The sequence below is a fragment of the Aplysia californica genome, unplaced genomic scaffold, assembly GCF_000002075.1.
Source record: "Aplysia californica isolate F4 #8 unplaced genomic scaffold, AplCal3.0 scaffold00091, whole genome shotgun sequence".
NCBI lineage: Eukaryota > Metazoa > Mollusca > Gastropoda > Aplysiida > Aplysiidae > Aplysia > Aplysia californica.
Window position 1 is genome coordinate 1136325 of NW_004797361.1, and position 11753 is coordinate 1148077.

Below are 11753 nucleotides of genomic sequence, written 5' to 3' on the forward strand. Positions count from 1 at the left end.
CCCCCCCCCAAAGCAAACAAACTCGTTTCTCTTTAAATTGCCTTTGGCTTCTTCACATTCCTTCAAGTTACCTTTCCTTTTGGTGTTGTTACCGCTTCAAGACCAGCGTCTTTGGTGCAGTGGTTAGGCTCTTACCCGCTGAACACATAAGAACAGAGTTCGATATTTGTATGAGTAGGACTTTTTTCGAGTATCTCTGTCTTTCTGCTAAGGCGTTGTATCCCTCACAGCCCGAGTGAGCCCTGACATCCTCATCCTCATCATCATCATCATCATCACCATCATCATCATATTGATATTATTAAATATTTTTTTGTATCAAGCTTTACAACATATTAAAAATAAACTCAAATTGAGATGGTTCTTATAGGTTTTATGTCCAGTATGTCTTTCGAATTTTCAACCCAAATTGTATGACCATCATACTCTTCTACATCTCAAGGCCGAGAGCCAGAAGACCACGACCTACTTCCGACCTCAGAGTTCTTACGACATGCTGGACACAGGGCGCGGTTCGAGTGTGCTGTACATCAAGTCCAACACATCCGACTCTACAGATGACGGTGGTTTCGTCTCGTTCTCTTCCCCACAGTCTCGAAAAGGTCAAGGAACTGTGGCCCCAGCTTCTCTCGAGCCTTGTATAATTGAGGAGAAAGAAGGGGGGAGAGTAAATGAGACTGAAGTAAACAGTAAACTCGCGGACTCTACTTTCGGATCCCGCAAGAAAGGGGAGATAAATGGCAATACTTGTGAGTTAGACCACGAGGAGACTGATGGACTTCAGGAAGGAGACTTTGTAGAAGTAGAACTTCGAAATTAATAACAACAGATTCTAAATATAACGACTATAAACCTGTAATATTTCTGAGAACCAAAGGGTTCACTATTATCAAATACGACCTACTGAAGCTCCCACCACCTTCTTTCATTCCGACATGCCAGATAAACAATAAACGAGTAGCATGGTAGTCTGCACAGACATTGATGGATATGCTTACTTCTTATACCACAAGGCTATCGTTAGAATCTATACCTCTACGATCGAAAAAAAGAAAGAAAAATGAAAACAAAGTTGACTTTTTCAAAATTTGATCTGGAGAAATTTTCGTTAGAGAGCCCTGCAGTAATCAGCACACAGACATTTTCTGTAACGAGAATTCAACTTTTTGATCTTTTAATCATAATTCAAACATACTAAAATTTCAGACAACCAAGCAGTAAAATCCTGAAAAAGTTTTGCTTCTTTGTGCATGTATCAAAACGAATATTACCACTGTCTCTCAAACAACGATATGAGGACACGTAGTCAATACCACTACTTAGTCTGATAAAAATTAAATGGTCTTCAAGTCAAAGGAATTGTTGAAGTAGAGTTCAGTCACTGGGAAGTAAAAATGTATCGAGTTCCCAGCCATTGAAATGATTCAAAACATTATTATGTCCCTTTAAACGCAAGTCTGACACTGTGATATAATCGGTGACACAATTTACCTGCTTATTGGAGGTACATTTGCTTGTTTGCTAGTGTTTACGTTGTCTAGAATGCAGAGGGCTGCTGTTGGGATGGGGTAAAGTGGGGGTGTCCGTGTCCACACAGAAACTGGCGTCTTTTTGGTCTTATTGAGTTGAAAACCAACTTAGAATCTCCAAAAGTTGGCAAGCACTCACATTAGCTGGCAACACCAAGGCTCTAAACGATAGCTTGTACAATCAATTCTCTTGCCGTTGGGGTTGTTGTCTTCTGTTTTGCTTTTATTGCTTTCTTTTTTAGCCTGTCATCATTGAAGTTGAACTCGATAAAAGGAGTTCCATTAAGTATGTCACTGAACATCATTACAAGGGAATTGTACTTTGGTGGGATGTTAAATATCTGATAAGCTATGCGTATACCGAGTGTACTTTGTTCTCGAAGACGTGAATCATTGTTTTAAAATTACAGTCTTTTGCATACTGTGAGTTTGTGAATGTGATTTTGAAGGTTTAAGAATAGAAGTTTGTATTATATATTACTTTTATGTACATGTACATGAAAATATAGTATTTCCCCGTCAAATGTGAACATAGTAAGATGCAATGTGACAGATGTGAAATTTGACGTACAAACGCCAAGGACTGCACATTGTGCGTTCAAATGTGAAAATTGTCATTTCAAATGTGAACGAATACTGAACAAAATGTGATGGTGCAAGTGCAAATGTAACGAGGCCGTAAAAGGTTTCAAAACAACGATTACTCCATTCCTCCTCCTCCTTCTTCCCCAGTAGAGACACTGATTTGAGATGATTTGAAACGAGTGAATTAATGGAAGAATATTTATTAACAGAGTGCTACTTGTTGCTTTGCTGTAGCAAATAACAATAACAAACAAATACCCCATCTCACCAAATACATGAAACATAGGAACATTTAAAATTACACGAAGATGTCTTGTCGCCCAAAGCAGTCAGGCACAATTCAATACGCTTGCATACCCCTAAAAGAAGCTTGTATCTTTGAAAGAGTAGCCACATCGACTCTTTGTTCCGCGATTCGGGATAGGGTTGAAAACATTTCTTCGTAGTGCTGATTCAGAAGCTGGTGGCAAATTTCTGCCCATGTTTCTTTTGTTTGTACCTTCCATATAGCAACTGAATTTTTGCAGATATTGAGAAACGGGGAGAAATGGGGCAGAAACTAGAGACCAAAATTTTGAAGGCAGTTGCAGGTTGGCTGCCTGCTTATGAGCAAGTGCATTATCTACATGTATTACGAAAAATGCATCCGCCATAGATCACCTGTTTCCTCTTCCAACAATATGAGGTCACCGACATTATTCACAGCGTATGCCATTGTAAAATTTGTCCATGTCCGCCTTGGACGACACTGCTCTAGTCCCTCACCGAAATCGTCCATAAGTTTGTGTCATCCGCAGGGTCATGGCTGATACATCACTGTGGATTCACTGGCTTCCACATGATGTACAGGCCATTTTGATCCATGGTTCATATCCTTGGTGCAGTCGGAACTTCTTTTAGCAAGTATACCTTCTAACTTTTTCATGGTGCCCAGGAGCCTGTCAACAAATGTGCTGCTGGTTGTCTAGCTTACTTGGCAGGCCTGGGGAAGGCAGACTTTGAATGTAGGTGTTTTACGCCACCATCGACGCATTATAGATCATTCAGAGGCGGGCTTCCGATCCTGTCTGTCAGGGCCAATCCGGTCTGAGAGGGAGAGATACATCATCTCAGCAGAAAGACCGAGATACTCGATAAAATCCTTTCCTCCTTACTCGGGAATCGAACTCGGATCTCTGTACGCGACTGCGAAGCACCTAACCCCTGAACGACTGACTTTAGTGCAGATTCTGAATTCTCTAATGGTTATGCCAATAATAAAGTTAGGTGCACGTCCCAAATTTCTTAGACAGCAGTTCCCGTGTCCTGAGACCCCTTACAATTTCTTTTATCACTGCGAGGCAGTGGTACTTGCCCATCTCTCTCCTTTGTTCTTTTAGCAATATTGTAGGCAGCTGTACGATTTACGCCAAGAAAATACACAATTATATCTTGTAAGTTCAAGTTTTGTCTGCATGAGCGGTTTTGGAGTAAACCATCGACACGTTTCCTTTCTTCACAGATACATTTTTAATAATAACTCATATTTTCATTGATGTTCATTTGAGCGTGCAATGTCATATTTGAAAAGGAAACTGTATTCTATTTAGTTTAATGTCAAGGAACTTCACCAATGTTAGATTTTCTCTTGCTATGTTCACATTTGAATAGGAAATGCTATATCTATAGAAGGGTGGTGCATTCTATTTGGATTTTTTTGGGGTGGAAAATACTTATCAATAATTCTGGTTTTGGAAAAACAAATTATTAAAATTAATGAGGTTTGGATTTTCTCTGTAAATCTACATAACTGCTTCATTTCTGCACACATGTGTTTTAAATCTATCATTTACAGCGCACCTCAGTAATTAAATGGACATGTAGCAGGTCTATCTTTCACCCACAACACTCAGGTCACTTACTGGTAATAAGCTGGTCGTGGTAGGGGGCAAAATTAAAGTGTTTTGAGGGAAAGACCGTTGTTCAATTCTGAGACCGCCATTTCGAATACCATCCGAAGTCAGCTACAATCACGCCAACGGCAACTTTGACCAAATTTCTAAAAAGCCCGAAGACTTATCTTTGGAACAGCTAATTTGTGACCTTACCCATCCGTGATCAGCTTTTATTGTTAACATCTCCAAATTAATGTATGCATATCATTACATTTTTACCAAACAGAGCCAAGGGTCACTACTGCCCTATTTCGTTACATGCTGACATCATAACCATAGAGCGTTAAATTTTATATCGTTTTTATCCGACAATTGCTATATCAGAATAACAAAGTTATATATGCTCAGTACTTAGTTTTGAGAAATTTGACGTCAAATATTTTGAGTTTCACGTCATTTCAAGCTTTTTTCGAATGCAATTCCTGGAATATGTCTTGATAACGACTCCAAATAATCTTACGATTTTGATAAAGCGGATAAAACATTTGGTTTCTGACCTCATGGTCTTAGTAACTCAAAACGGTCAAAAACGCCAGAAAGAACGTTGTAATTCTGAGGTAGCAAAATAGATTCAGTCTCTTCCATTGCGAGTTGTTAACCAAAAACCTGCTTTTTATTTCCAACTGTGTATTGATGTATGAACTGATTTTGATTTTTTAAATGTCGGTATACTTGTTTTAAGTAAAAGTCGATATTTAACAATGTAAGAGTATGTGGAGCAGTGTGTGTGTGTGTGTGTGTGTGTGTGTGTGTGTGTGTGTGTGTGTGTGTGTGTGTGTGTGTGTGCGTGTGTGTGTGTGGGCGCACACGTGCGTGCGTGATTGCGTGTGAGTGTATGTGTGCATGCGTGCGTGTGTGTGTGTGTGTGTGTGTGTGTGTGTATGTGTGTATTTGTTTGTGTGTATGTGTGCGCGCGCGCGTGTGTTTTAAAAGTAGCCTAGAGGTTTAAAAAAAAATATTTCTTTTTCGATTGGGCTTGTGTTTTCTATTGCATAAATAGACTTTTAAAAATAAATTACGATACACATAGATCATCTCGTCCAGATGAAATTGACTAATATAATTGTAATCTACTATTATTATCTTTATGACACTAATCAAGTTCAGTAAACATTTTCTCACTGTATGTAATTTACCTTATTTTCAACGAATGTGTTGCGATTTTATAAAATTGTGTTAGATTGTTATGGTCTAGAATATATATATATATATTTATATTATATATATATATATATATATATATGTATATTATATTTACATATATATATATTATATACATATACATATATATATATATATATATATATATATATATATATATATATATATATATATATATATACTAAGTACAATGCTTTAATGAAAATACAATATCCTTCGTACCCAAGGTTTTTGTAATGGTTATTTTTCCATTTCAACCAAACCAAGACAATAAAAAGGAGACATCAGCATTAATTGAACGTGTTCCACTACGTGTTTTAGCTTTATGAAAGCGTTAGATAATTCCCGTGGGATTCAGCGAGGATCCTATGATAGGATCGTATCATTGGACCTATGAAAATGCTAGAACAAGTTCCTTTACAAATGTTTAGCACCATTGATTGTACAAAGTGTTTCGCTCTGTACAATAAAAAAAACTACTTTCGTAAACCACAGACATGTAAAAGTATACTGTCTTAGTGTTAAAATCTTTAAGCGTACGTATGTATCTTATAGATTTTTTTTTAAAAATCGGTATCGAAACATGAGGAGTATCAATATGGTAGAACATGAATATTTGGTTTATTTTTATATCAATTCATCAGCACTTACATGCACTTCAAACAAATCAAAGCATACAAACTTATTAGATATAGATGAAAAATTATCAACAGCATCAGTATATCGTCAACGGACTACAGTGGTAGCCTGACTTATTTCGTTAAAAATTATGTAAATTTTTAAAAATCAACAACACACACGCAAACAAAAGAGAAACCATAAATAAACTTCCCAAACCTTTTTCTGTACTCAAGTCATAAGAATTCGGGAATCAAAACCTGTACATTCGTTGAAACATTTGTATTGATTAAGACGTGATGCTTGGGCTTCCTAAGGAATGTTACTGTGGGTACGTGTGATTTGGGCTAAGTCCGACTACTAATGTAGTTCGCTGACGACATGTGAGAAGGCATATATTTCGTCTTACATACCACACCTCTTTCAAATATCCCCCTCTCTCCCTCCCCTCTCCTCTCTCTCTCTCCTTCTCTCTCCCTCCCCCTCTCTCTCCCTCTCCCTCTCCCCCCTCTCTCTCTCTCTCTCTCTCTCTCTCTCTCTCTCTCTCTCTCTCTCTCATTGTTTTTCTGTCTGTCTCTTTGTTTCTCTTTCTTCCCCTTGGTATCTCTCAGTGACTTTCTTTCTTGCTCTGTCTCTCGCATTCTGTTCTTACTACTCTGTCATACACAAAAAACACACATATTAATTCATCCTCTCTTTAACGCAGTGCTGACAAAGCAAACAGGCAAAAAACACAGAAATAGACGTATACTGTTGAGTCGGTAAGATAAAGCTGTAAGCTTGCACGGACAAAAAAGGAAGACATTGATATTATTTTCTTGAAGAAGAAAACTCTTCGCTAGCTTGCCTAGCTGGCTAGCATTACTCAAGCTAATGAATACATGTACAAAAGTATAAAGTAACCATTGTTCATAATGTTAAGCACTAGTGTACTTTTTTGCAAACAAAGGCATTGAGTTAAAACCACACACTCAAGCATAGAAACAATTACTGCTTTTCTGGAACAAAAGGTAACTCTGGAGTAGATGGAAACATATTTTTAAAAACTGTACAAAGGAGCTGAGATGTGACAGTAACTGAACATATGCTATGTAATGTTATGATTGTTGCTTGAGAGATGTTATACAATATGTATGATTCTAATGACATTTAATCGGCGCCTTTAAAGTGACATGTGGCATAGTAAGTCTATTGGTTAGGTACCGGATTCGCAATCGTGAGATTGCAGGTTTGGGGGTTCGAGCCCCAGGCCCGACGTTGTGTCCTGGGAAAGGCACTTTACACGGATTTTCCTTACCTCACCGAGGTGGAAATGGGTACCTGGCCATAGACAGCGAAAGATCTTTTCAGTAATTTAGTGTTATAGCGACATACAATAGATACTTCCCAGGAAGTTGAGAATGTTTCAGAATGCTTTCAGATGAGCTGTGGTAATAATATTACAGATTATAAGGCGGATAGAGCTTGCCAGTGAATGGGAATTTACGCAGTACCAATTCTTTCTAACATCATGTACCCTTTTTCACTTTCAAATTCAACTCGTCGAGCCTGCATGATAAAGTCAAGTTTGGAAGCTGAACTGGTCAGCTGATACATTTGAAACGAAAATCAGCACGGCTGATCTTTAGGCCTGTCTGTGTAAACTATGCCGTTTTGAAGCTAAAACGATGGGTGATGACTGTATGATAATAACTGCATTGTTAACAGAACGATAGATCAGCACACGACCAAATAACTGTATAGTGTTCACGTCTCCTCCTTGCTCACCAGGTAATAAACTGCAAGGGAAGCGAAAGTCCAAGGTAAACAACTCAAAATGGTTTTATCCTCCTCATGGAACTTGCATTTTGTCTCCCCTTTTATCTTCTTCCAACCAACGCCGAGTAAATGTATCTTCACATTCTACAGCACTGCTCTTTGCTTGATTGGAAGTGGCATGCTTATAATGTGAGATATCACTGAGTGAATATGGTTCCTTGTAATTATCGAACTCAGCATGAGACGAGCATGCCAGACATCATCAGTGCTGAAAGGCAACTCTGTCTGCGGAGTATCGTTACTTACACATAGGACGTCAGAGACAAGACCCGTAAACCAAATCATGTGTTTGATTGTATATTATATTCATCCACAACTCAATGCATAATGCATTCTCCCAATGTAGAAAGCGCCAATGCAGTGGGACTTTGAAGGGACCCTTTCCAGCTTTCATAAAATACTCATGAGTAACTAAGTTCTTCAAAAATTAATGTTTCACCTAACGGTATTTCATCGCGAATCTTATCTCCCTCCACTTTGAAGGGACCCTTTCCAGCTTTCATAAAATACTTATGAGTAACTAAGTTCTTCAAAAATTAAAGTTTCACCGAACGGTATTTCATCGCAAATCTTATCTCCCTCGACCTCCAGGTTATGGATAGCGGATATTTTTTACTATAAGCGTCTCCCAATAAACATGTTCAAGTCCGTAGAATATACCACAACTTGTATTCTTCAGATAACAGTTAAATGCTGCAAAAACATCCCCAGTCTCAAATGGTAAACGTAATAGGCCTGTTAATAACATATGGCATTAACAGTTTTTGTGGTTTGGATTTATTTTTGTTAGTACTGGAAGAAGTCAAGGGTAACATGCAATGTGTGTCTAAACATCAATCTTCCAGTATTAACAAAAAACCCCCCTCTAACAAAGCAAGTCACGCCCAGACATGTGAAACCTCACAAGTCAAGCAAACTGCACACCATACACGTACATAAACCCATTGCAAAGTTTCCAGCAAAGCAAATAGAATTATTATGTCTAATCTGAGTCTCCATAATTGTTTAAAGTTCTGTGGTTCCAATTATCAGACACATCACAGAACACTGTCAAACTCCCTGACTCCATTCCCATTACATCAATCACCTGCATACCACCCCTCAACTTGACCATTTTCATAAACTTTCTCTTGGTCTTCCTCGCCTCGTTTTGCTGATAATTCCACATGGACATTTCTCTCCAAGCAGTAAGAGGTAAACAGCTTTAAGGGAGGATCAAACGGCTTCGACAGATGTGTGGCTCACACCATTCCCTGTCACTCTAGATTCTTCTTTAATCTTGGCCTCGACAAGATGATCACCGCTGCTCGATCCACCCAATCTGCATGTTTCCTTGTCCTCCTTCTCTTTGAGTGAGTTGGAATCCCCATTAACGGTATGTTCTACTGGTAAATGAGCAGTGGGGTTGGAGATATTGATTTCTGCAGTGTGACACTGCACCGCGCCACCACGGTTCACGTGGCCGTTCTTCACTGCTCTACCTTTTGGTTCTTTTTTAGATTCTTCAGAGTCGTTCATGAAATTAGTACTGTTGTCAGTGCTGGTCGTGGCGTTGACGTCCACATGTCTGTCCCCACAAGACCGGTAACTATTTGGAACATGGGCATGTTGACGATGTTGATTCGACGCTTCTTTATGAATGGGGATAAATTCCTGTGTGTGTTCTGGGCTGTGTTTGTCGTCACTGTTTGCTCCTCTAGACGTCGAGCTGGCAGTAGTAGACAGAACAGCTGCGTTGTTCCGCGTTCTATCCGTTAAGGAAGAGTCCTTATCTACAACTGCTGTCCTTCCTGCATCACTGCACCCCCCTTCCCCGTTATGTACACGGTGGTGGGAGGGAGCAGCAAGAGGTGACATCCCATGTATAGAAGAGGATGAACATGGCGTGTGCCGATCCCTAGAAAGAGGCTGCAGTTCTATTGACGGTGACGTCTGCTCGCTGCTTTGAGAAGAGGAACCTTGCTTAGTGACCCTTGACTTGGATTTCCCACCCTTTTTACGACGGCGCTGCCTGGCCTCCTCGTCTTCACTTTCTGAATCTGACGGACAGTACTTTTTCTGCCTATAACGTTCTAATTGTGACAAGGGTTTGGGGCTTCCCGCTTCTGCATAAGCCCTGCCAGAATAGCTCTCCCTCTTCCTTTGCGCCTCTTTTCTACGCATGCGTCCCGTGCTGTCGCCGCTTTCCTCTCCTGATTCCATGACGATTTCCCCCGATTCAGCCAATGAGATGAGAGAACTGTAGGCAGGGGGTGGATCAACGACGACATCATAAGATGGTGGGTCGTAAATAGCAGGAGAGATTGGGCGGCTCTCGGGTTGGATGATTTGGACACCTTTCTCCGAGTTGTACATTACTGCAGGGGTCTGGGGTACGGGAGAATATCTGCAAAGAGAATATAGAGGGACGTATTTGCATTAAATTGCTATTATTGCTCTACTATTTGACACAAGTAAGTTATTTCGAAGGAGCTCTGAAAGAGTAAAATATGGCAGAGTCAGGCTGAGCTGAAGACATTTTTCTTGTTGGTGTTGGTGGTAGTAGAAGTGATGTTGGTAGCCTTTTTGCTTCCATTGGTATTTTATTACAGTTGGTGTTGTAGACGACCATGTTGTGAAGAGTAAAAAAGTCAATGTTCGTACTCAGGTAAAAAAGCATTGTGTCTATAGTATCACTAAAAGAAGTAGAAAGAGCAGAACACGAACGCAATGCCTACCAACCATCTGCTTAATAAAGACCCCGAGAGACACGCAGGCAAACAGAAGCCCCGAAGAAAAGACAAACGATCAAAGAGGTAGACAGACAGATAGACGGACAGACAGACAGACAGACAGACAGACAGACAGACAGACAGACAGATAGATAGATAGATAGATAGATAGATAGATAGATAGATAGATAGATAGATAGATCAGGGCAGAGGGAGAGAGAAAAAAATATTCAGAAAGATAAACAGAGTGGTAAACATATTGTTATAGGTGGGTAGACAAAGACAAACAACCACTTGGACAGAAAGATGGACGAATAACTGGGTTGGCGGAGGGCTTCTATGAGATAAATGAAGGAATATGATTCGTAGGTTCAACTATTCTCAAACAGGCACTCACTTGTAGCGTATGTATCTCCGGGCAAGACAGAGAGCCATTGCCACGACGAGCAGAAAAACCGCCAGGGGAACGAAAACTCGCAGGACGATGTCGTCTCCCAGAGAATCTGAAAAATGAAGCATCATATTCAGAAAATTGGGTAAAAGATAGTGTGCATTTTTTTCTTGAAAGCGTCTTTCGTGCATTACGTCACGATTGCCCGAATATGGCAGAACAAAAGGGCGGAGATCGTGCTTTCTAGTAATTTCTAGGACAAGTTTGCTCTTAATTGGGGCCCAAGGCTTCTTTTAGGCTCTTACGTTTCAGTTAATTTGGTCAGTGTTCCTCGCTTTTAATAGCAGGTCCGTCAGGTTTTTCTAATCTGGACATTATGCTTATTGAACGCATGTTTTGAGAGCCATTTTTGCAAAAATGGGTTCACTATAACAATAATTTCTTGTAACAAGTTTTGCAAGTAAAAATTGTCATCGATGAGCAGTGACGTAGGCCATATGCATAATCAAAAAGTGTAAGAAGCGGGAAGTGCTGTGAACAATACCATTTTACGTGTGACAGCGATTTCAAGTATTGTATATAAATTTACGAAGAAAAGTTTATTCATCTAGTCCCAATTGTTCTGGAAAAATATGATATAGTTAAGACAAATTGATACAAAATGCTATGCAAAGTATGGATGATACTGATTCACCCGTTAAAGAGATATTTGAGGATAACTTGCTCCACGAATTTTTGACCGCACTATAATTACTGCTACGTCTACACATATTGCTACATGAGTCATTATTCAAAAACCAAATAACAGTGTGATTACAAAGATACTTATAGATCTTTAATTGAAACAAATCAGCTGTAAGTCACCGATCTCCAAAAGATAAAACTCCATTTCATTACAAGTATTTTTTCAACAAATTTGATAAACTGGTTATTTCTTTACTTCACTTTCACCACCCCACCACCCCTCTCAACCCCCTTCTCTCTCTCTCTCTCTCTCTCTCTCTCT

General features: G+C 39.5%; 2 protein-coding genes across 2 annotated transcripts in view; one reads left to right on the top strand and one right to left on the bottom strand.

Annotated features, from left to right (window-relative positions):
- The window catches only part of LOC101852613 (mucin-5AC), a gene marked incomplete at its 5' end in the record, with an annotated part of 7071 nt that extends 5119 nt beyond the window's left edge, over positions 1-1952 (top strand). The window contains 1 exon segment of the mRNA XM_005094916.3: positions 443-1952. Coding sequence (XP_005094973.2) covers positions 443-820 — 378 coding nt within the window.
- Positions 1953-6354: 4402 nt separating this feature from the next.
- Positions 6355-10859, bottom strand: LOC101852841 (the record flags this gene model as incomplete). The annotated part of the gene is given in 2 exon segments (XM_005094917.3): positions 6355-10031; positions 10754-10859. Coding segments are annotated over 2 exon segments (1277 nt in total), but the record flags the coding sequence as incomplete, so codon positions are not given.
- Between the last annotated feature and the right edge of the window lie 894 nt (positions 10860-11753).